At 42.6% G+C, this 27,352-nt stretch overlaps 1 protein-coding gene across 7 annotated transcripts in view; it reads right to left on the reverse strand.

Annotated features, from left to right (window-relative positions):
- The window catches only part of EDIL3 (EGF like repeats and discoidin domains 3), a 1,054,167-nt gene that overhangs the window by 280,796 nt on the left and 746,019 nt on the right, over positions 1-27,352 (reverse strand). For all 7 annotated transcript variants that reach the window (XM_063963959.1, XM_063963960.1, XM_063963957.1 and 4 more), the window contains one exon: positions 10,793-10,948. In XM_063963959.1, the coding sequence (XP_063820029.1) occupies positions 10,793-10,948 (156 nt within the window). The remainder of the gene's footprint in view (positions 1-10,792; positions 10,949-27,352) is intronic.

The raw sequence follows: 27,352 nt of genomic DNA on the forward strand, positions 1-27,352 counted from the left end.
ACTTCTAAATTCTTTGAAAGTTGAAGAGCCTATTATAAGAAGCTAGGGTGTGCAGTATAGGCCCCCTCTCCACAATATATTCTATATTATGTGTTTGTGTATACACACCTGAGGGCTTGGTATGCCATCATTCTGGATCATCCACTGACTCTCAGGCTTTTAAACAGGGAACTAGCATATGCTGACTGCACACAAGCCATAGGTAAGATCCTTTCAGTTATATAAAAAGTCAGTTTGGGGGTGAACTTTTGGGTTGTGTGTCTTCTCGGATTGGATAGCTGGGCCACTTTGGGGCATCACTACCTACATTTATTTTAACACCTATATCACCCTGTTTGTTTTTGTTTACGTAGCATTTTTCACATATCTTTTACACTTGTAACACTGATCAGCTAACCTCACTTTCTAACACTCTGACACCTTACTGCTGTCCTCTTTCTAACACTCAGCAGCTTCTCTCACTTGCCTAACACTGATTTCTCACTTCTATCCCTTATCTGTGTGATGCCCTGGGGTGGTTTGGGGGTACTCTGCTCCCCAGAGTTGAACCCCAATAATATTAGGGACTTGTCTGATGACGTCACCATGAAGTAGGAGTAGCAGGCTCATGTACTGGCCAATATATGCCAAGAACCTGGGATATGATGGCTGTTATAATTTTAAAGGTCTATGGTGCACCTGCACCCTTGTTCCTATATTATGTTGTAAGGTGGCAAGATAGTAGCCATTTTCTCACAAAAAAACAACATTTAAAGGTTTTCAAAAAATGCAATTAATCTCCACAAATCATGTAATAAAATGTTTTATGGTCTTACAAGACCAAGGGTTAACTTTTTGGGCATAATTCTAGGGGTGTGGATTATTAGAACTACACTAAAAAGGTCTACAGTAAATAGGTAGACTACTAATGGTCTACATGCATTAGGTAGACAGGATCAAAAGGTCGACATGGCATAGATAGACAATAGAAAAGATCGACAGGGTCAAGAGGTCAACATGGAAAAGGTAGACAATTTTTTTAGTTTTTTTGGGGTGTTTTGGCACTTTTCTTCCACAAACAAGCCCCATTAGTGTACTGCATCCCCTCGCATGTCTTGCTTCGCTCACCATGCCTCGGGCAAGATGCCTCGCTCTGCTTGGCAGAGGTTACTATTCCCAATTGTGGCCCATGTGGATGATAAAGTATGAAAAAGCTGGAAAAAAATGAAAAAATGATTAAATAAAACCTTATGTCGACCATTGTCATGTCGACCTTTTAACCTTGTTGAACTGTCTACCTTTTACATGTCAACCTTTTGACCCTGTCTACCTTTTGACCCTGTCAACCTCATGCATGTCGATCATTAGTGGTCTAGCTATTGAATATAGACCTTTTTAGTGTAGATCTATAGACTGGATACCAATTCTAGAAATGCATTAGACCTTGTAAAGAGTGGAGAAGTGGACAAGTGGAGAAGTTGCACATAGCAACCACTTAACTATTATTTTATAGAATTAAATCCTAGATAAAAGCTGATTAGCTGGTTGCTGATTGGTTGCTAAGGGCAACTTCTCAATTTTTCCTCTTTTCTACTCTTAGAAAATTTTATATATTTCTACCAAAGACAATGCAGCTCACTATTCATACCATAATACAGATTGTGACACATAGCCAGGGGCAAACGCAGGATTTCTGGAGAGGTGGTTCCAAATGTCTGATTTTAGGGTGATTGTTGCCAGCCCATGAAGGATGTATAATTAACAGGTATATTGTAACAAACTGCTGTTTATGTAATACATTACTTCAGCTAAAACAAATACAGGCCCAACGATCACAGTAATACCGCTTTTACACCAAAGAAAGCGGGTTGCAGCCGGGAACCCTGACACGGGAGCTACCCAGCTGCGACCCACGTCAGCCCCCTTTTACACCGGACTCACCAGCCCGGCATATTGCCGGGTTGGTGACACTGCCGGTGACGCGACGGGGGCGGCGCTTGGAGATCACATGACCTCCAAGTGCCGCCCGCATCGACCCGGCTACCGTTTACACTGCTCAGTTTGCCGGGTTGAACACGTGTTCAACCCCACAAACTTCCCGAGTTGGAATACCGGGTCACTCGACCTGGATTATTCCAACTCGACCCTTTTACACCAGCCAGCAACATGGGTTATGCGCACTCATGTGCAATAACCCGTGTTACTAGCTGGTGGTGTAAAAGGGGTATAAACCACATACCAGATTCTCTCTCTGGTGCGATGACTGAGCACTCAGATGCACAGACATGCACACATCAGATCCACAGACATGCACACATCAGACTAGGAAGGAAAATCTGCTGCCACTGGGCATGTGCAGCAGCTCCATTCCACCTTTTATACTGCATGTAGTGGCTGCTGGCCAGGCTGTGGGGAAGGGATGTTTCTGGGCAACTGGAAAACTGGAACCCCCTCCCTGCATTTGCCTATGCGGTGGTAGAATCATGTTTTAGCTGAAGCATGGGCTTTAACCAGGATAGGAGCCACAATTAATAGTAATATCTGTATATATTTGCACAGATTCTGCAGGCTTCTGTCAGAAGCACTAGGAATAGAATATAAGACTCCTTCTGATATAACATCAGCAACTGAGAAAATTATCATATTTAACCACTTGCCTGGCATGGTCGCATCAAATACTATCACACCTTCCTGCTCTCCCCCCCAGTGGTTTGCTGTGCTGCCCATCACTGCTGATCGGTCAGCATGGCAGGGACCCCCTCACCTGGTGGCTGCAGACAACAGCAGCCGCTGGCAAAGTGTAAATTAACACCCCAAAGGCCCCCAGGTATACCTACTAGTGGCTGTCCCGATTGTTAAAATGAAGTCGTGATGTTTCCGATTTTCCGATGGTGACCAATGTTTCAATACTTGGAGGGGGGGTGTTTTTTTTACCAATATATATATAAAAAAAGTTTTCATTTTTTTTTAAAATAAATAAAATAATTTTAGATAAGTTTAAATACATGTTCTCATAGAAAACCGACAATTTCTGAGCGGGTTTTTTTTAGAAAAAAAATTGTCAGTTAAGTGGTTAATTAGTAACTGTGGAAACATGTTATTAAACTGATGTGGATGATCTCTCTCAGATAGAGAGGGTATTGCATAGTGGGCCTAAATCAGATGTGATTGTTCTTGCAATTTCTCTTGCTATCTTTGCCATATGCTAATATGGGCAGAAGTAAACCTGAGCATAGGGACGCCCACTGCTGTCTCTTCATTTCCATCCGATGGTGTCCAGTTTCTGAAACATCGGTACCATGTTCACATCAGGCCATCACGCAGATTCTTAGTGACGCTAAAGACGCACAGGCTGAGCAGTTCTCTTGGGATTCAGAGAGCTCTCCAGTAGCAAGTGAGCCTGCAACTGCTAATTTATGACGCCCAGAAAACACAGTCTGAATGGCCATGACATGCCTGTGTTTACCAAATCACCCCCCCCTCCCACCCCCAAACGCTGTCTTCCTGTCACTTACTTTGCAACTAATCCCTCATGCGTATAATAGTCACAGGCGTGCGCAGAGACTGACTGGCGGGTGCCGCTCCGGACTTCCCCCCCTCCACGGCATTATAGTGTTCTCTCACCTCCCCTGTCCTGGATATAAACTGCTCACCTGGGCGGCCCAGGTGAGCGGCCCAGGTGAGCAGTCTATATCCAGGACAGGGGAGGTGAGAGAACACTATAATGCCGTGGAGGGGGGGAAGTCCGGAGCGGCACCCGCCAGTCAGTCTCTGCGCACGCCTGTGATAATAGTCGTATAATCTAAATTAGACCACATCTGTGTTATGGGTGAAGACATAAAGCAATGATGAATGCTAATATTAATATTGCACTAAAAACAGACTGTGCATATAGGGGGTCATTCTGACCCGATCGAATGATGCAGTTTATCGCATGCCAGACGGCCGAAGGCCACCGTTGTTTAGCGATCACCTCTGCCTGATTGGCAAGCAGAGGCAGTCGCTGGATGGGAGGGGGCTGGATAGTGGCGTTAAGCCGCCGTTTAGGGGGCTCGGTCCGGCCAACGCAGGCGGCTGGAGCTGCACTGGCCTGGAGTTACTCCTCAAATGCAAAAGCATCAACGCTGTGCGATGCTTCTGCATTTCTGCGGGGGGGGGGGGGGGGTGTGCGCCACTGACATTCGGGACGGACTAGCCCTGTGCTGGACGTCCCCCCGCATGTCTGTGTGCCTGATCATAGCTGTGCTAAATTTAGCACAGCTACGATCAACTCGGAATGTCCCACATAGTGAAGAATCGGTTAACCATCAGTAGAATTAATGAACAGTAAAAATCTACTTTATACTGTAAACAAAGTTAGGATAAAGAACACTCTCCCAATATACATCAAGATACAATTGGATTATGCATAGCCAATTTTAGAATACATATTTTCTTTGCTTTTCACATTTATCTATATTTTATTTCACTGCATTAATTAGAACATGCATAACCAGTTTAGAAAAGCATATTACAGTATACTTCTTTTAACTAAATCATAAATAAAACTGTTCCTTTCTGTACTCTGATACTATGACCTAGTACCTTTTCTCTGTATTAGATTAAGGGGTAACACCTCCATGAGAAGTATATTTAAATAAAATCCTCTTACTTAACTCATAAATAGGAGCTGACCAATAGTACAAAAAGGACCAGCTTTCCATGACAACTGAGACTATTTTTGTTCTGCTTTTATATCAGAAAACTGAAGATTAAGAATTTCAACTTCCAACGTGATAAATATCCAAAGTGCATATCCAAGTCATCAAAACAATAGTTTAAGAAAAGGGAGATCAAAGGCTTGGAAGTCAGAGCACAGACTTCAATCATGTTGAAAACCTGAGTACAGACCTAAGAAGGGCAGGGCACAGGAGATGCCCCCGTCATTTGATGGACCTTGAGCTGTTTGGCAGGATAGAGAGAGATAGAATTGCAATAAAATTAAATAAAACAAAATAATCTACCACATAGTATTAGTTTAGGGATGTTAGATGCTAGAAAAATACTTATCCACTCTCTAATCATCTCTCGCCTTGACTATTGTAACATATTGTTATCTGGAATTCCCCTTACACGTCTATCACTGCGTCAATCCACCTTAAATGCTGTAACAAGATTGATCTTCTCTCAACACTCCACTTCTGCTGCATTACTTTGTAAATCCCTACCCTGGCTTCCTGTTTTATCCAGACAGCAATTTAAATTATTAATTCTTACCCACATAACCCTCAGTAACACAACCTCCTAACCCGCACTTCACCTTTTCTCTAGTAACCACGTCTTGTTCCTTTCTACGAGGCTTCTTCAATGCTGCTACCCAGTTGTGAAATTACTACCACCCACACTTATGCACCCTCACAACTGTCATAATCTCCACTCTGAACCCAACATATACCTCTGTTCAATGGTGTTCGGTATAATGTGCATCATTCCTCGTGTCAACAATGATCATGTTAACATAAGAATGTAAACATTGATTGTTTCAACATGAGAATGTCGACATGGCAGTAATGTCAACATGCAGCATGTTGATATATAAGACGTCATCAGAGACCATGTTGACATTCAAGTCGACACTGAGAATATGTCGACATGATTAGAATGTTGACCAAAAAAATCCAGGTGGTCCAGTGGTGACTTAAATAGTTTGGCTCCAACGGTGTCTTCAGTCAAATAGCTGTCCAGTGACTCCTGGTTGATCATGCAGTGGCTCAGACGGTGAGTAACTCTAACCCTTCCCCTAGTGTCTAGCCCTAACCCTGCCCACCTGCAGCCTAACCCTAACCCTCCCCTAGCAACTACCTTGAATCTTCCCTCCCATAGCCTATTATAACCATCCACCCAGTGCCCAACACTATTCTCACCTTCCATAGCATAATCCTAACCCTCCTCCTAGTGCCTAAACCCAATTCTCCTCTCCCACAGTCCAACCGTAACCTTATCCTAGTGCATAACCCTAACCTTCCCTCCATAGCCTAACCTAACCCTTCCCTTAGTGTCTAACCCTAACCTCCGATCCTGTAGCCTAACTCTAACCCTTCTCCTTATGTGGGCAAACCCTACAGTATGTCATAATTTTACATGCTGACATGTCCAAATTGTGAACATGTTGATATTCTGCAGATGTAAACACGTTCCGTGTTGACATTTAAATAATGCCGACATAACTGTCAACATTATGGTGTCTGCATCCCATTCTATATATGTTCTCCCTGCTGTCTGGTGCTATGGATCACTAATGGTCCCTTACAAATCTACAATAATAATAATAATAATAAGAAGAAGAAAATGCACATGATTTACCTTAATTTTATGATTGACATAACAAAAATCTGCAATTTTAATAAAGACGTGTAGAGTTTTGAATGCATTGTAGATATATTATTTTAAAAGACAGATTAAAAATACTACAGTACATCAAAGAAACTAATAACAGGTATAGGAGAAAAAAAACTGGGGAACACTCCCTAACTGTAGAAACAGAGATAAATATTGTGTACTTTGTACTTGGGTTATCTACAGACCTCCATGACAGAAAGAGAAATTGGACAGACACCTAATGCAAGATATCATCAACATGCCAATGAAAGCAGAGGTAATAATTATGGGAGCGTTTTAGATGCGTGATGTGTACTGATGATGGTCGGCTGCATGCACAAGCAGAGGTAGGGAGAGCTCCTATTGCTAAAAGGGGGAATCATTCAAGCAATTGGTCAGGTACTTCACTCCGAAATAAGCTATTCATTATTCAGAGCTTGCAAATGGTGACACTTGGGTTCTAGTGACCATCAATCAGTGTGGTTAAACATAATGTCAGGGGATGACAAATACAACTCAAGAAAAGAGGTTTCCGGAGACCTGACACTGCAGAGATTAGATTGATTTGGAAAGAGGAATTATATAGAGTGCAAGAGCAGTGGGAAATATAAAAGACTACAATTACAAACTTTTGTGTTGCAGAGGTTGGAAAAAAAACACAGTGAAAGAAAACCAGTCTAGCATTGGGGTAGGAAGTATTAGGGAACATAAGCAGGATGGGGAATGATGGAAATGGATGTATACCTGGTTTAGCAGAATGAAAATAAGATAAAAATAAAATGTCACTGGCTCATGGTAGAGTCAGTGGCGATTTTCCCATTAGGCACATGCCTAGGGGCTCTACTTGTTTAGGGGCGGCACTTGGATGCTTGTGTTGGTGCTATCAGCCCAAAAAGTACCAAAATATTTCCACTGTACTGTAAACTGTCCTCCTTCTTAGTAAATATGTAGAATATTTTTTTTATTATTCTATTCAATTGGCTATCATCAAATAAGGGCCTATAACCAATCAATAAAAGTAATAAAATTAGGCAGGCAGGAGGCAGCTGTTACTGCTGTGCCTAGGTGTGCCCTCACCCCTAAATCCACCCCTGGGCACAGTCAGTAAGTAAAGGGAACAAAAACATTTGTAGATATCTAATGGAGGGTAGGAAATTATAAGAAGGAATACTGTACAAAGATTAAAGTTATAAGGAAAAGGTCTTGTGGCAAGGGACAAGGCTTTAAGAAATCATTGTAATAGTTTTTATGCAGTTTTTAAACTAGGAATGGGACTTCAGTAAAGTAGTAAGATAATTGCTGCAAGTAAGGAAAACAATAGTACATTTTCAGAGGAGAGGCTCCTGATAGAACTCTTCTACCCGAAAGTGGACTAGTCAGTGGTAACAAATGGGATTAGCCAAATGGGTCAATTCAATTCAATGTACTGTAGCAATGGCAGTGGAATGCCAGCAACGGCATACAACAACTAGCAGATATTGCCCCAAAATTGCATATTTTTGTTTGCAATCCCATGGGGGAGATCATGTCACACAAGTCTCATTGATTATTTAGACTAGATGGCTAAGGTAACTAATTAATGTGGCCATAGACATAGATTTTAATAGGTCACTGTGCCACATGTAAACTGCTAAATAATAAGAATGCTCAGGATTGTATTGAACAGTGGCAAAGTACTGTAGGTATGATATTGGTTAGGGAAAGGACAACAGAGTTGTAGTAAATGGAAACATTCAGAAGAGGGAGAGTTCATCCATGTAGTACAAGTAACTGAATCTGGAGAAGTCACCTTTAATAACTTTTATTATGGCATTACTACTAGTATTTATTGGAAATGGAAAGCATGCCCTTTTACAGAAGACATTAAGGTATCTAAAAGGATAGGCACAAAGGTGATCAAAAGGGATTGGTGGTCTAGGAAAAATAAAGGAATGGTCAGATGCCAATTACAATTATTTTTTGCCAAAAAATGCTAAATCATACACTGGAGTGTCAAAAATACAAAGGTCAACTTCAATATTAATGCCACAAAACTGCAGAGAATGAAAGAGATCTCAGAGTCGCTGTTTTAAGCAGACATTATAGCAAAGTAGCGGGGAAGACCAGTCAGAGGCATTAATAGCTTAAGAAAAGGTATTAATAGCATGGGAGATGGGTGATACCGGTGGCCCTCATTTTGATGTGGTTGGAGTTGCTTACATAGAAGCAGTAGTGATAGCTCTAATAAGGTAATGCAGCAGGACACGTCACGCCTCCTGCATGCATTACTGATCCGAGCTATGTCCTAACACGCAGTATTGAATAATTTATGACACCATCAGCTGGCTGCATGACCCATGGGGCTGTGCAAGCCGGTTACCGCATTTGTTACACAGAGGTCATGAAATCTCCATCCTCTGATGGAAATCCTGGCCCAGTCTCTTCCCTGCAATGCCAGCAATATGCCTCTGTTTTAAGAAAGAGCGCTGTCACCACCCCCACCCAGCCTCCAATCACTGACAGTCTGAGGCCATCCTGCGTCCACCATCGAAGGGTCCGGCACATATCCACAGTACTGTACATCGGTACTTAGCAGCATGCGCCGCAGATCCTTTGGGATCTGAATAAGGGCGAGTGAGACCATGCCTAGAACACTGACATTGATTTTGGTAGGCAATATCTCCTAAAGGATGTGCAAAGATGGTACTTAGGATTACCCGAACACTTATCTCCTTCTATTCTGTATCCAAATATTGCCTATTACTGTGTTAGCTATATTGTGTGTATTTTAAAAACCAGCCCTTTGCTACATTTTATCTTTAACTCGCCCTGAGAGGTGAGTGTGCATGATTTGGTCTGCTTTTCAGTATGATTTGAGTCATGTAATTGTAGGGATTTGTAAAAAAAAGATTACCATTGACGTCAAGTTGCAAACGGAAATGTTTTGATCAACAAAAAGCAAGAAAACTGAGAGATTTGCCGGAGATCCAGCTTGGATCACTGCCAGCTGAGGATATCTTTGGACAAGTCACTTTCATTCACTCTGTCTGAGGTTGCAAAATAAGATTGTAAACTGAAGTTGAATGTCGTTAAACTGAATAATCAGGTGTCCACATGAAAACAAGGCACTGTATGGCTTTTCCTTAACTGCCAATCCCACATCAATATAGACAAAAGTGTGGTACTTACTTCTGATCGCAGCAATACCAGCTTGTGCCTCAGTATGTGCAAGACAAGTGCGACTAGATATGTGCCTAAGGGGCAGAGCCGGCCCTAACCAATATGATGCCCTAGGCAAGATTTTGGCTGGTGCCCCCTAGCACCGCCGCTAGTTCTGCAAGAGATGCCTGGCATGAGTCAGCTGGCAGCTCTGCTAACGTCAGGCGCATTTTGTTTATGAAAATGCATCTTATTTGCATTGCTGTGTGACTAGAATGCACAAGCAGCTTCTGCTGATTAAAATGAAATGTGGCATGCCTATATTCTGTGTGCGACTGCGGCTGTATCTGCATACGAAATGCTACATTACAGTGATTTCCAGGAATACACGCAACGTAGCATTTCGTATGCAGATACAGCCGCAGTCACACACAGAATATAGGCATGCCGCATATCGTTTTAATCAGCAGAAGCTGCTGGTGCCCCTAAGCATACCAAATGCCCTAGGCATTTGCCTAGTTTGCCTATGCCTAAGGCCGGCTCTGCTAAGGGGTCTATTTACTAAGCCTTGGACGGAGATAAACTGGATGGAGATAAAGTACCAGCCAATCAACTCCCAACTGCCATGTTACAGGCTGGGTTTGAAAAATGACAGGTAGGAGCTGGTTAGCTGGTACTTTATCTCCATCTACTTTATCTCCATCCAAGGCTTAGTAAATAGACCCCTGAGTCCATAGGTGTGTGAAGCAAGATGGGGGTGCTTGTGGAGCAATGCAGATGTTCTTAGCAGGGTGTGGAGTATGTGCAACAATGTTCTTAGGGCCTAATTCCGAGATGTAGTTAAACACGATGCTTACATACATCTCCTATGTTCTTAGATCTGCATATGTGCAGAAGCCGCACTGCGCATGTGCAGATCCGGGGCTGTGATGTTGCTTGCAGGGAACCAATCACCACAGCATGATTGACAGCGAGGGCAGTGTTAAAGAAAATAGGAACACAGCTTCACCAGCGTGAATTCCCCACCCAGCCTGAGTAACCGGAAGGTTGCAAACATGACCGATGTTGCAGCAGATAATCAGATGCAGCAGATCACAGAAGCCGACAGGAGACATCTATATACACAATATGCTGCCTGTGGCATTAGCATATTATCACTTTGCACAGATCGGCGTTCATCTTTGAATAAGCCCCTTAGATTGGCAGGGCAGTACAGTAGCCAAATATTTGGACAACGGTTTTGATGTCAGCAAAAAGGAGTGGAAAGGTGTTAGCTATAAATCTGTCTCATTTAAGAACAGGTAAATAAATAACTTACCATATCTTCATTGGTTCGTTTTCCTTTGTATGTTGACCAGGACTTTCCATCATCACTGTAGGCTATTTTATATGATTTTATATATTCGGGGCTTCCTATTCTCTTCGCTCCTTGAGTTATAACACCAGTGACTCTCATTTTCCTTTGTAAATTTATCTGTTAAAAAATAAAATAAAACAGTTAATAAGAGATAACTTTAACACTTTGTTCTTAAGACGATTGTATATTCTTATTTTCATCCTATTTTTCTAAAATATTCATTATAACATACGATGTAATAAACTCTGCATAATAAACACAAGTTTAATGTATATATAAATATCTGAAACAAATATTTATGATTATTATTATTAGTATCATTTATTTATTTATTTATAAAGTGATACAAGGATTCTGCACTGCCGTACATATTGGAGGGACAAAATCCTTTCAATGTTCAAAGTTGTACATAATGAGGAAATATTCACCCCCTAATCGGTTATAACAGATATCTATAGTCAGTGCTTTCATATGGTCATAAAACTCCCCGTCGACATCAAATATCCTCATAAATGCATACGGGTGCATTTTACAATGAGTGTGTTAATTAACATGAGTGTCAGCTATAGGGGGTCATTCTGAGTTGATCGCACGCTGCAACTTTTTGCTGCCCATGTGATCAACTAGACGCCACCTATGGGGGAGTGTTTTTTAGCATAAAAAGGCTGCGATCGATTGTGCAGCCCTGCTATGCAAAAAAAGTTTTGTGCAGAACAAGACCAGGGTATGAGTTACTTGCCCTGCGCACTGAATCCAGCGTTGATGGTCCCGGAATTGACGTCAGATATCCACCCTCCAAACGCCTGGACACACCTGCGTTCGCCGCACCAGTCCCAGAAAACGGTCAGTTGACGCCCCGGAACGCCTTCCTCCTGTCAATCTTCTTGCAGTTGCCGCCGCGACCGCTTTCTTCGCTTGCGGCGTCGCTGCCAGGCAACAGCCGTCGCCGGGCAACGCCGCACCTGCGCAATGCGGCCGCAGCGCATGCGCACTTCCAACCCAAACGCATGGCTGCGATGAAGTGCAGCATGCGATCGGGTCGGAATGACCCCCATAGTCAGGGGCCCTTTAAGCAATGGGAAGGCCCATGTACAGCCTCCGTGCAGGCCTCCTCACCTGACAGATGATACTAAGTCAGAATCCACTGCTCCTGTGCTGATCTCTGGGAAAATGGCACAGGCATGGAACTCCAGAAACATGGCACCTGCACCATATTCCTGGTAATATCTGTGGTGCTGATGGAGAGGTAAGTATTGTCAATGGGTGCAGGGCCCATGTGCAACGCTCACCATGCTAACCATAAAGATACTGTACTTCCAGGGCTTTAGTTTAAAATAGAATGACATCCCAATAGCCCATATTGTTTTTTTTATATATATATATATATATATATATATATAGAGAGAGAGAGAGAGAGAGAGAGAGAGAGAGAGAGAGAGAGATGTATATATATATATATAAAATGGAATATGTGCTTTGAAAAGCGCTGTTAGGCATTGGGTTACATTTTCAGCTATACGAATTTAACTGTGGAAGGCCTGGAGCACTTTACACCACACTTTACACATCTGACTTACAATCTGGGAACAAACTTTGTGGGGGTTAGACACCCCTAGCACCCCTAGGGGTGAGGCAGCAGCACAGAGTATTTCAGGAGACAGCATAACTCCCGAATGCCTGGACCTATTTACAAAAAAACTTGGTACACATATGCCTTCCAATCTGCCAACAAACACTGTGGGGGAATGACACCCCTAGCACCCCCATGGTTGAGGCAGCAGCACAGAGTATTTCAGTAGACAGCATAACTCTGGAATGCCTGGAGCAATTTACACCAAACTTGCTACACATATGACTTACACTTTGGGAACAAACACGGGGGGGGAGGGGTAACACACCAATAGCACCCCTAGGGGTTGGTCAGCAGCACAGAATATATCAGGACATGCATGATATGTCAGTGATGACAGGGCTGCATGTGACAGGGCCAGTGACTTGATGTGAGGAGGGGAATGGAGGCAGCAGGAAGCCACAGACTGAGAGTTGTATAGTGGGAAGAGCAAAGTCCCTTGGGGGGACCAAAAACGGGGTCGGCCACTGCGCAAAGTGTGTCAGGGAAGCAAGATATGCCTATATACTAGAGATGAGCGCCTGAAATTTTTCGGGTTTTGTGTTTTGGTTTTGGGTTCGGTTCCGCGGCCGTGTTTTGGGTTCGAACGCGTTTTGGCAAAACCTCACCGAATTTTTTTTGTCGGATTCGGGTGTGTTTTGGATTCGGGTGTTTTTTTCAAAAAACACTAAAAAACAGCTTAAATCATAGAATTTGGGGGTCATTTTGATCCCACAGTATTATTAACCTCAAAAACCATAATTTACACTCATTTTCAGTCTATTCTGAATACCTCACACCTCACAATATTATTTTTAGTCCTAAAATTTGCACCGAGGTCGCTGTGTGAGTAAGATAAGCGACCCTAGTGGCCGACACAAACACCGGGCCCATCTAGGAGTGGCACTGCAGTGTCACGCAGGATGTCCCTTCCAAAAAACCCTCCCCAAACAGCACATGACGCAAAGAAAAAAAGAGGCGCAATGAGGTAGCTGTGTGAGTAAGATTAGCGACCCTAGTGGCCGACACAAACACCGGGCCCATCTAGGAGTGGCACTGCAGTGTCACGCAGGATGGCCCTTCCAAAAAACCCTCCCCAAACAGCACATGACGCAAAGAAAAAAAGAGGCGCAATGAGGTAGCTGTGTGAGTAAGATTAGCGACCCTAGTGGCCGACACAAACACCGGGCCCATCTAGGAGTGGCACTGCAGTGTCACGCAGGATGTCCCTTCCAAAAAACCCTCCCCAAACAGCACATGACGCAAAGAAAAAAAGAGGCGCAATGAGGTAGCTGTGTGAGTAAGCTTAGCGACCCTAGTGGCCGACACAAACACTGGGCCCATCTAGGAGTGGCACTGCAGTGTCACGCAGAATGTCCCTTCCAAAAAACCCTCCCCAAACAGCACATGACGCAAAGAAAAAAAGAGGCGCAATGAGGTAGCTGACTGTGTGAGTAAGATTAGCGACCCTAGTGGCCGACACAAACACCGGGCCCATTTAGGAGTGGCACTGCAGTGTCACGCAGGATGTCCCTTCCAAAAAACCCTCCCCAATCAGCACATGATGCAAAGAAAAAGAAAAGAAAAAAGAGGTGCAAGATGGAATTGTCCTTGGGCCCTCCCACCCACCCTTATGTTGTATAAACAAAACAGGACATGCACACTTTAACCAACCCATCATTTCAGTGACAGGGTCTGCCACACGACTGTGACTGATATGACGGGTTGGTTTGGACCCCCCCCAAAAAAGAAGCAATTAATCTCTCCTTGCACAAACTGGCTCTACAGAGGCAAGATGTCCACCTCATCATCACCCTCCGATATATCACCGTGTACATCCCCCTCCTCACAGATTATCAATTCGTCCCCACTGGAATCCACCATCTCAGCTCCCTGTGTACTTTGTGGAGGCAATTGCTGCTGGTCAATGTCTCCGCGGAGGAATTGATTATAATTCATTTTAATGAACATCATCTTCTCCACATTTTCTGGATGTAACCTCGTACGCCGATTGCTGACAAGGTGAGCGGCGGCACTAAACACTCTTTCGGAGTACACACTTGTGGGAGGGCAACTTAGGTAGAATAAAGCCAGTTTGTGCAAGGGCCTCCAAATTGCCTCTTTTTCCTGCCAGTATAAGTACGGACTGTGTGACGTGCCTACTTGGATGCGGTCACTCATATAATCCTCCACCATTCTATCAATGTTGAGAGAATCATATGCAGTGACAGTAGACGACATGTCCGTAATCGTTGTCAGGTCCTTCAGTCCGGACCAGATGTCAGCATCAGCAGTCGCTCCAGACTGCCCTGCATCACCGCCAGCGGGTGGGCTCGGAATTCTGAGCCTTTTCCTCGCACCCCCAGTTGCGGGAGAATGTGAAGGAGGAGATGTTGACAGGTCGCGTTCCGCTTGACTTGACAATTTTGTCACCAGCAGGTCTTTCAACCCCAGCAGACTTGTGTCTGCCGGAAAGAGAGATCCAAGGTAGGCTTTAAATCTAGGATCGAGCACGGTGGCCAAAATGTAGTGCTCTGATTTCAACAGATTGACCACCCGTGAATCCTTGTTAAGCGAATTAAGGGCTCCATCCACAAGTCCCACATGCCTAGCGGAATCGCTCCGTGTTAGCTCCTCCTTCAATGTCTCCAGCTTCTTCTGCAAAAGCCTGATGAGGGGAATGACCTGACTCAGGCTGGCAGTGTCTGAACTGACTTCACGTGTGGCAAGTTCAAAGGGCATCAGAACCTTGCACAACGTTGAAATCATTCTCCACTGCGCTTGAGACAGGTGCATTCCACCTACTATATCGTGCTCAATTGTATAGGCTTGAATGGCCTTTTGCTGCTCCTCCAACCTCTGAAGCATATAGAGGGTTGAATTCCACCTCGTTACCACTTCTTGCTTCAGATGATGGCAGGGCAGGTTCAGTAGTTTTTGGTGGTGCTCCAGTCTTCTGTACGTGGTGCCTGTACGCCGAAAGTGTCCCGCAATTCTTCTGGCCACCGACAGCATCTCTTGCACGCCCCTGTCGTTTTTAAAAAAATTCTGCACCACCAAATTCAAGGTATGTGCAAAACATGGGACGTGCTGGAATTTGCCCATATTTAATGCACACACAATATTGCTGGCGTTGTCCGATGCCACAAATCCACAGGAGAGTCCAATTGGGGTAAGCCATTCCGCGATGATCTTCCTCAGTTGCCGTAAGAGGTTTTCAGCTGTGTGCGTATTCTGGAAAGCGGTGATACAAAGCGTAGCCTGCCTAGGAAAGAGTTGGCGTTTGCGAGATGCTGCTACTGGTGCCGCCGCTGCTGTTCTTGCGGCGGGAGTCCATACATCTACCCAGTGAGCTGTCACAGTCATATAGTCCTGACCCTGCCCTGCTCTACTTGTCCACATGTCCGTGGTTAAGTGGACATTGGGTACAACTGCATTTTTTAGGACACTGGTGAGTCTTTTTCTGACGTCCGTGTACATTCTCGGTATCGCCTGCCTAGAGAAGTGGAACCTAGATGGTATTTGGTAACGGGGGTACACTGCCTCAATAAATTGTCTAGTTCCCTGTGAACTAACGGCGGATACCGGACGCACGTCTAACACCAACATAGTTGTCAAGGCCTCAGTTATCCGCTTTGCAGCAGGATGACTGCTGTGATATTTCATCTTCCTCGCAAAGGACTGTTGAACAGTCAATTGCTTACTGGAAGTAGTACAAGTGGGCTTACGACTTCCCCTCTGGGATGACCATCGACTCCCAGCAGCAACAACAGCAGCGCCAGCAGCAGTAGGCGTTACACGCAAGGATGCATCGGAGGAATCCCAGGCAGGAGAGGAATCGTCAGAATTGCCAGTGACATGGCCTGCAGGACTATTGGCATTCCTGGGGAAGGAGGAAATTGACACTGAGGGAGTTGGTGGGGTGGTTTGCGTGAGCTTGGTTACAAGAGGAAGGGATTTACTGGTCAGTGGACTGCTTCCGCTGTCACCCAAAGTTTTTGAACTTGTCACTGACTTATTATGAATGCGCTGCAGGTGACGTATAAGGGAGGATGTTCCGAGGTGGTTAACGTCCTTACCCCTACTTATTACAGCTTGACAAAGGGAACACACGGCTTGACACCTGTTGTCCGCATTTCTGTTGAAATACCTCCACACCGAAGAGCTGATTTTTTTGGTATTTTCACCTGGCATGTCAACAGCCATATTCCTCCCACGGACAACAGGTGTCTCCCCGGGTGCCTGACTTAAACAAACCACCTCACCATCAGAATCCTCCTGGTCAATTTCCTCCCCAGCGCCAGCAACACCCATATCCTCCTCATCCTGGTGTACTTCAACACTGACATCTTCAATCTGACTATCAGGAACTGGACTGCGGGTGCTCCTTCCAGCACTTGCAGGGGGCGTGCAAATGGTGGAAGGCGCATGCTCTTCACGTCCAGTGTTGGGAAGGTCAGGCATCGCAACCGACACAATTGGACTCTCCTTGTGGATTTGGGATTTCGAAGAATGCACAGTTCTTTGCTGTGCTGCTTTTGCCAGCTTGAGTCTTTTCATTTTTCTAGCGAGAGGCTGAGTGCTTCCATCCTCATGTGAAGCTGAACCACTAGCCATGAACATAGGCCAGGGCCTCAGCCGTTCCTTGCCACTCCGTGTCGTAAATGGCATATTGGCAAGTTTACGCTTCTCCTCCGACAATTTTATTTTAGGTTTTGGAGTCCTTTTTTTTCTGATATTTGGTGTTTTGGATTTGACATGCTCTGTACTATGACATTGGGCATCGGCCTTGGCAGACGACGTTGCTGGCATTTCATCGTCTCGGCCATGACTAGTGGCAGCAGCTTCAGCACGAGGTGGAAGTGGATCTTGATCTTTCCCTAATTTTGGAACCTCAACATTTTTGTTCTCCATATTTTAATAGGCACAACTAAAAGGCACCTCAGGTAAACAATGGAGATGGATACTAGTATACAATTATGGACTGCCTGCCGAGTGCAGACACAGAGGTAGCCACAGCCGTGAACTACCGTACTGTACTGTGTCTGCTGCTAATATAGACTGGTTGATAAAGAGATGTCTATGTAACTATGTATGTATAAAGAAGAAAGAAAAAAAAACCACGGTTAGGTGGTATACAATTATGGACGGACTGCCTGCCGAGTGCAGACACAGAGGTAGCCACAGCCGTGAACTACTGTACTGTACTGTGTCTGCTGCTAATAATATAGACTGGTTGATAAAGAGATGTCGTAGTAGTATGTATGTATAAAGAAGAAAGAAAAAAAAAACACGGTTAGGTGGTATACAATTATGGACGGACTGCCTGCCGAGTGCAGACACAGAGGTAGCCACAGCCGTGAACTACCGTACTGTACTGTGTCTGCTGCTAATATAGACTGGTTGATAAAGAGATGTCTATGTAACTATGTATGTATAAAGAAGAAAGAAAAAAAAACCACGGTTAGGTGGTATACAATTATGGACGGACTGCCTGCCGAGTGCAGACACAGAGGTAGCCACAGCCGTGAACTACTGTACTGTACTGTGTCTGCTGCTAATATAGACTGGTTGATAAAGAGATGTCTATGTAACTATGTATGTATAAAGAAGAAAGAAAAAAAAACCACGGTTAGGTGGTATACAATTATGGACGGACTGCCTGCCGAGTGCAGACACAGAGGTAGCCACAGCCGTGAACTACCGTACTGTACTGTGTCTGCTGCTAATATAGACTGGTTGATAAAGAGATGTCTATGTAACTATGTATGTATAAAGAAGAAAGAAAAAAAAACCACGGTTAGGTGGTATACAATTATGGACGGACTGCCTGCCGAGTGCAGACACAGAGGTAGCCACAGCCGTGAACTACCGTACTGTACTGTGTCTGCTGCTAATATAGACTGGTTGATAAAGAGATGTCGTAGTAGTATGTATGTATAAAGAAGAAAAAAAAACCACGGTTAGGTGGTATACAATTATGGACGGACTGCCTGCCGAGTGCAGACACAGAGGTAGCCACAGCCGTGAACTACCGTACTGTGTCTGCTGCGACTGGATGATAAATGATATAAAAAATATATATATATCACTACTGCAGCCGGACAGGTATATATTATATATTATATAATGACGGACCTGCTGGACACTGTCTGTCAGCAGAATGAGTTTTATTTTTATAGAATTAAAAAAACAACAACACACAAGTGAAGTCACACGACGAGTGTTTAACTTTTTCAGGCAATCACAATATAAGTATACTACTAACTATACTGGTGGTCAGTGTGGTCAGGTCACTGGTCAGTCACACTGGCAGTGGCACTCCTGCAGCAAAAGTGTGCACTGTTTAATTTTAATATAATATTATGTACTCCTGGCTCCTGCTATAACCTATAACTGGCACTGCAGTGCTCCCCAGTCTCCCCCACAATTATAAGCTGTGTGAGCTGAGCAGTCAGACAGATATATAATATATATAGATGATGCAGCACACTGGGCTGAGCCTGAGCAGTGCACACAGATATGGTATGTGACTGAGTCACTGTGTGTATCGCTTTTTTCAGGCAGAGAACGGATATATTAAATAAACTGCACTGTCTGGTGGTCACTCACTATATAATATTATGTACTCCTGGCTCCTGCTATAACCTATAACTGGCACTGCAGTGCTCCCCAGTCTCCCCCACAATTATAAGCTGTGTGAGCTGAGCAGTCAGAAGGATATATAATATATATAGATGATGCAGCACACTGGGCTGAGCCTGAGCAGTGCACACAGATATGGTATGTGACTGAGTCACTGTGTGTATCGCTTTTTTCAGGCAGAGAACGGATATATTAAATAAACTGCACTGTCTGGTGGTCACTCACTAGTAAACTCTCTGCACTCTCTACACTTCTACAGTACTCCTCCTAGTCCTAAGCTCCAGTAAATCTCTCTCTCTTATAATCTAAATGGAGAGGACGCCAGCCACGTCCTCTCCCTATCAATCTCAATGCACGTGTGAAAATGGCGGCGATGCGCGGCTCCTTATATAGAATCCGAGTCTCGCGAGAATCCGACAGCGTCATGATGACGTTCGGGCGCGCTCGGGTTAACCGAGCAAGGCGGGAGGATCCGAGTCTGCTCGGACCCGTGAAAAAAAACATGAAGTTCGGGCGGGTTCGGATTCAGAGAAACCGAACCCGCTCATCTCTACTATATACTAGATCTCCAACCAACGCAAATTAATGAACAACTATCATTCTCATTTACCATCCTCATCCCGTAGCAAAGCACGGGTATTCAGCTATCTACAATGTTATTTGTACTGTGTGTTTAATATTTACATTTATTTTTGTAAACAGACATTCTTAAAATCCCAGGCAATGCCAGGTACTACAGCTAGTATATATATATATATATATATATATATATATATACACACACACACACAACACAAATAACCCGGAACCCCCCCTATGAACAATAACTGGTCTCGGTGCCCTCACAGTAGATGAATGGACAACAGCAGTGGTGCGGCACTCAGAGACGCTTCTTTTCAAAAGAAAACTCACGGACACAGAGATCGGATGTTCAACGTTTCAATCCCCACAGGATTTTTGTCAAGAAATATATACACATTTGGTTTGATAATGTATTAATGACGAAAAAAATGTTCTTTTGTTTGGCGAGAGGTTCACTTTAAAATGCAGCGATGGCTACTTCCTGCACTGTGCTTTAACTTTCGTGTCTTGCTTACTGTTCTTACCTTTTCTCTTCACAACTACAGTATTGTAAAAAAATAAATTAATTACATTTGTAATTTGCATCTCCAGAAAAATGATTACTTTCTGGGAGAAATGCTTAATATATCCAATCATTGCAAAATGGAACAGATTGTCATCTTAACACACACTCTAAGAAATCATTCCTTTATTCATTTCACTTTGAATTTTTATGAGATATAAGGTAGACGCCTTGTATTTTGTGCTGGAGGATCATGATCAATCATTTATATGGCATTAGAATGGCAAACAAGGACACATTAGCACTTGTCACATGCAACAATGTTCCATAAGTTCATTGCTCAAGGGCAGCCACCACCAGTCTCTAGAAGCTGTGCCCTGGTAATTGAAGGGAGATTGAAAGCATTTGCTATTTGCTTGTCCTTAGAGAAAGTAATAGTGGAACCTTGGAAATGTGGAGTTAGTTGGGTTGAATTTTCGACATGATGTGAATGATCAATGGGAATGAAAAATTGCCAAGAGGTGGACAGACAACTGCACTTGTTTATACGGGATGTCTTTGCAGAATATATCCATAAATCATGTAAGAATCCTCTACATGCATTAAGCAGTACATGGGACTCTTTTTATGGATGTGAGAGTAATAGATGAAATACGAGTACAAGTTTAAATACAATATTATTATTAGAAAATTAGCGTCTTAGGGGGTCTATTTAATAAACATAATAATTGCATTTTTCCAGCGCATTAGTTGGAGAATGCATTTTTAAACTATCTCCATATTTAAGTGTAAAGCCCAGATAAGTCACCGATAGATTATGCAGCCCCCAGAGGCTGTAATGGTGGCTTCCACCAGGGTGTAATGGTGGCTTCTAAAAGAAGAAGTTGACATTTGCTTTTTTCAGGCAAACATAACATTATCTCTTGATGGCAGTATGCAAACTTTCACCTACCTACATGCTGTTGGTGACTGGGCTCCGTCACTCCCGACAATTCCTCTTCCCTCTAGCTCCCATGATGCCTTGTTTCTTAGGCTCCTGCCCACAATTTACCACTCTCTACCCTGTACAGTGCTGGTGTATGATTCTGGCATGCACACTAAATGACATTCAGATATCCATAGGTATTGTATTGACCACTGTCATTTTTCCCAAGAAAAAAAACATGCAGATAGCATGATTTTTGACCAATGGTCATTATCGGGCTATCCAATTAAAACCTGTTTTTTAGGGGTTGAAAAATGTCCCACTTTTGGCCAATAACACACGAGATCCAAGAAAAGTATACAGGCGCATGTGCTATTGCGGCTCTGAGAGCTGTTTATCGGGGATTATACTTCACATAGCTGAGGTAAATCCATTAGCCCCGGTAAATTACCGTGATTAATTGGATACCGCCAATTGCCTCCACAATCAGTGTTCACCAGGATAGCTCATTTTTGCATCAGCTGTCCCGGTGGCAATATGGTGAACACATATTAAGAAAAGCAGCGATTTTTGTGTAAGGTTATTAGAATTTTTTACTAAATAGACCCTATAGCATGAAAGACAAATGGTGATCTTACGTGGGATTTTCCAGCTGTTTACAGGAGTCTACACTGGATGACTAGTACTGACAGAAGAATTACATGTGGTCCCTGCTCCACAGCAATACAGTTTACTAACATTAATACATCAAGGATGGAATTATCTGTATTAAAAAAGTAAAAGAAGATTAGCAAGGGATATGGAAGGTCAGTACAGGCCTGAGGGAAATATTGTAGAAACTATAAAGACAGGAATTCTTAAGGACAAGCAGTCTTATAAAGTAAGTACTTCTAAACTACCAAAAAAATATATTTTTCTTTATGATGGAAAGCAAACGATTTAGAATGGATCATCTTTGAACTCTAGACCAGACATTGAGATTGGCATTGGAGATATAGCAATAGAAAACACGTCTACAGTATGTTTTACAATGTTTGCGTAACCTTGGAGAGCATACTTCCGATTTTATTATAACACAATGCTTATTATAATACAATGCCTATTATATTACAGTGCTGTGTTCATCATTTCTGCTTTAAAATAATGAAACAATCCTTTTTTTTTTAAAGAATATCATTAGGTAGGCAACATTGGCTGAGGTATTTGCTTTGCTTGAAGCCTAATAAAACACAGAATCAACACGGTAACACTTATCATAATTAAAGTTGCTGTTCTTTGTCTTTCACCTTTTTAATTAAAAGCCCAATACCTTGCAAAACAAATATGAAAACAGTGTCTCACAACTGTTAATCAGTGTCACATGTGACAATACATTATGTTGGGTTATATTTCCGCAGGTACTAACACATTTCAATGCTGCTGATGAGAATTAATTGCTTTTCAATTGTGGTTAGGAATTTAAGCTCAATATTTATAATATAGATAAATATTCATCCCATATATTTCCTGTATTTGCTAAAGTGCCTAAATCACATTAAATATGATTAATTTCCTGTATCTTAGAAGCTTTAGCTGTAGGAGTATAATGGAAATAGGTACAGTAACATATCTGAATCAAGGGCAGCCATAATCCACACTAGCCCTTGCATACTATGTCCAGTCAGAATTGTAATGGAACAAATAAAAAAAAACTAATAAACATCAAAATAATCTAAGATATTTTTGGCAAGATTTATGAAGCCTATAAGAGTGATACATTGCACGGTGATAAGGTATCAAACAATCAGCTTCTAATTGCCATGTTACAAGCTGTGTTTGAAAAAGGACAGGAGCTGATTGGTTGGTACTTGTACTTGATCACCATACAATTTATCACTCTTCAAGGCTTGATAAATCTGAGCCTTTGTTTAGTATATTCAAAGTACACGTGTGAAAAATTTAAGATATTAGGAAAAAACTAGCACAGTATGGTGTTTTGGGAATATCCCAGTTTTATCATTGTAACGCTTCTTGGAAGGAATTTATTTAGCATCAATGTGCCACCGAACATTCCCTGTTTGGCTGTGGACACTTCTGCTTATTACAGTAGCTCAATTTTACTAATTTTCGACAAAAACTAGCCATGTTGGTGGTCTTGATGTGCTGTTCCAGAAGTGGACAGAATCAAAGACACGGGCAGGCAGAAGTGGATCATAGGTAAACAAACTAATGTTATAACTTGAGTGATCAAACAGAGATGTACTCCTATGAATTCCACCGGATTAGGTACAGGTGAGGCTCACAAGTAATTATAAATCCTGTATTTAGACTTGCATGAAGTGCATGGGTTCAAATCTTGGACCTTCTGACATTCTTGAGCGTTCTCATTCTCTGAGTACTCAAGTAACATTTATGGACTTCTCAAAGCATAATCAGAGCATAGGCATGTTATTCAGGTGCCCAAAATACTTTCCCTGAGCCACAGCCTACCCTCTGTACTAAGTATTGTAAATTATTCAAACCACACAACACTTCTTTCCAAGACACACATATCTTTTTTATCAAACCTTTCTGGACTAGTTGCAGGATTTGAGCCAAGTGAAAAACTAGACATTACTTTATGGAATTGGAGTTTTAAATGAGAAGGCAAAAGGTTTATATACAGTATGTAAAAATTTCAAGGTGCCTTGCCAATCACTGACTTCCGAATGGGTTGTAGTGTAGTGGCTTTTACATGCTGGTAAAAAAGCAGAATAGGATTACTGAATGATATCACTCATGATATATCCTTCCCCTCATTTTCAGATATTCATAACAAATTTTCAATTCCCAACAAATTCATTTTTCAATATTTGCAAATGCTGCATTTCCACTCCACAATGACTACTCTGCTTACTAATAAACCTCTCACAACAACCAACTATCTGATCCTTTGGGGGAGAACACTAAAGAACTTATCTTCATGCTGTACATAGAACTCATGCCTCTCTCCCCCAAGGAGAGACACTCATATGAGAAGTCATGGGAAGCTGACTTAGGGGAACTTTAGATAGCGAAGATTGGGATGACATATATTCCATTGTCACCTCTAGTTCTATCTGTGTGCACATCAAAGAGAATGCTTATAAATTTTTTACAGGAAGTACTATGTCCTCACTAGATTAAATAAAATGCATTCTGATATTTACAGTTTGTGTTGGCGGTGCAGGATGGATAATGGAACATTTTTACACATCTGGCTGGTTGTCCGAAATTGATTGCTTTTTGTAAGGAGATCTGTGCCCTTGCTTGCACCATCTTAGGCATTGCAGTCCACTTCGATCCCAAGCATTTTCTTTTACCAGCATTATTTTACCAGAATGTGTCCCCATCACCAGTCAATGCCACTCATCACCAGTATAAACTATTCATCATATGGTGTTGGCAGCCACATGTCTTATCGCTATGGCATGGAAAAAAATGAGGCTTTTATTGACCACTGTGCAGGTCGTTTATGTTCTACTTCTTATCCCTTCAATACATTTTGTCATTAAAATAAAAAATCTCGAGGTACCCAATATTTTTTGACCCAATTTTAAAAATCAAATATTTAATTACATGATCACTGTGGACAGATGAGCCTTATATTTCACAGCATAACCAGAGAGATCTGTGTGGTGTCTATTAGTCACCAATTTTCCTAATGTGTTGCAAGAAGCAGTGATTGGTTCATTTGTTTGGCATTGTTAGTGGCACTGAGGTGATCAGAAATTAAATTGAGCTCTGCTGTAGGTAAGATGCCCAGTCAGTCATTCTGTAGCGCTACACAAACAATAAAAAAACAACAACTCACAGGTTGTAGAAAAAAATCCACTGCCCAATTACTACGCTGAATTAATAGCCTAATTGGAATCATTTTTGTACTTACTTGTAATCCAAATGAATGATAAAAACAAATAAAACAAATGAACAATGTTGAACTGATCCTTGTGGAGGCTTGTCTGCAACTAACACATCCTGAGCAACCACCAATCTTATTGTGAAGAAGACAATCTGATTGGGTAACTGCAGCAAAACAAATATTGGACCTCATTGAGCTCTATTACAGCAATGAGGTTAATTAATAAAATGCATCAATGACAAAATGTACCAATAAATCTCACAGCTACAGTGAAGATCACTGAGAATCCGTGTGAGAGTCCAACTGCAACTATCCAACCAAAGTGGGTTTCTGACTATAGGACCAATCAGACACTGTGAAATGAAATATATATAGTGATATAATGGGGTAATTAGCTCGTTAGAGTTGTGTGTTGGTGCAGTTTCTAGGTGCTTAATCAGGACCCAAGCACAGCTTTTCAAGTAAATAAAGTAATGCTTTACTGCTTTATATATGTATATATACTGTATATCCCTGTGGATGTATGTTTGTATATGTGTATCGGGTATATGGATGACTACATTTACAATGGGGGCAATGGAAGACAACATGGTTGTCTATGAACATTTCTCATTCATCATTTTAAATAAATACATGAAATACTGTGCTGCAGCATATAGGTCTGGAATTTTTTTTTTTAACTGACTGAAGAAGATAGGGCCATTAAAAAGTGTACTATGGGTGCAATGGTTTCAAGATATGAGATCTGATTTTCATCCTGTCATTAAATTCCCTGCATGAAAAGATTGAAAGTGCACACACTGCACAGCAGAATGGAGATGACCTTCCTGTTGATATACTGTAAACTCATGCTGATAGTTGCTCCATGATTATAAGATTCATTAATTAAGACTTTTTCAAATGTCAAACCTCATTATCAGTGAGTGTTCTCCCCTATCATGAACCATCCTTCTTCTATGCCCCACAGCACTGTAGAGTTTCCCTACAGCAAGTACAGGTGAAACTCAGAAAATTAGAAAATTGTGCAAAAGTTAATTTACTTCAGTAATTCAACTTAAAAGGTTAAACTAATATATTATATAGACTCATTACATGCAAAGTGAGATATTTCAAGCATTTGTTATAATTTTGATGATTGTGGCTTACAGCTTAAGAAAACCCCAAATCCAAAATCTCAGAAAATTAGAATATTACATAAAATCAATAAGAAAATGATTTTAAATACAGAAATGTCAGCTCTCTGAAAAGTATAACCATGCATATGTACTCAGTACTTGGTTTGGGCCCCTTTTGCATGAATTACTTCCTTAATGCGGCATGACATGGATTGTATTAGCCTGTGGCACTGCTGAGGTGTTATGGAAGACCAGGATGCTTCAATAGTGGCCTTCACCTTCAGCTCTTCTGCATTGTTCGGTCTCATGTCTCTCATCTTTCTATTGGCAATGTCCCATAGATTCTCATTGGGTTCAGGTCAGGCGAGTTTGCAGGTCAATCCAGCACAGTAATCCCATGGTCATTGATCCAGGTTTTGGTACTTTTGGCAGTGTGGGCAGGTGCCAAGTCCTGCTGGAAAATGAAGTCAGCATCTCCAATGTCGTATTCTTCTTGTCAAGCCACTCCTGAACAACAAACAACATCAGAAGCGTGTTACCTGGGCTAAAGGAAAAAAGAACTGGTCTGTTGCTCAGTGGTCCAAAGTCCTCCTTTCTGATGAGAGCAAATTTTGTATCTCATTTGGAAACCAAGGTCCCAGAGTATGGAGGAAGGATGGATAGGCACACAATCCAATATGCTTGAAGTCCAGTGTGAAGTTTCCATAGTCTGTGTTGATTTGGGGAGCCATGTCATCTGCTTGTGTTGGTCCACTGTGCTTTAGTAAGTCCAGAGTCAACGCAGCCATCTACCAGGACATTTTAGAGCACTTCATGCTTCCTTCAGCAGACAAGCTTTATGGAGATGCTGACTTCATTTTCCAACAGGACTTGGCACCTGCCCAGGGCCGGTACTGCACCTTGTGGCGCCCAGTGCGAAAGTTTCCACTGGCGCCCCCCCCACGGCAAAACAGAGGCGTGGCTTCATAGGGGAGGGTCGTGGCCACAGTTATGCCCCCAGTAGCTGTGCCCCCAGATTTGCCTCAAGTAGTTGTGCCCCCCAGTAGATTTGCCCCCTGTAGCTGTGCCCCCAGTAGATTTGCCCCAGTAGTTGTGTCCCCAGTTAATTTTCCCCCAGTAGCTGTTTCCCCTGTAGCAGTGCCCCCTATTGTTGTTCCCCTAGTAATCGTGCCCCTTGTAGCAGTGCCCCTGTAGTAGTGCCCCGTGTAATAGTGCCCCCAGTTTATTTGCCCCCAGTTGATTTGCCCCCTGTAGCTGTGCCCCCCAGTAGTTGTGCCCCCTGTA

Source organism: Pseudophryne corroboree, chromosome 1 (genome assembly GCF_028390025.1).
Source record: "Pseudophryne corroboree isolate aPseCor3 chromosome 1, aPseCor3.hap2, whole genome shotgun sequence".
NCBI classification, from domain to species: Eukaryota; Metazoa; Chordata; class Amphibia; order Anura; family Myobatrachidae; genus Pseudophryne; species Pseudophryne corroboree.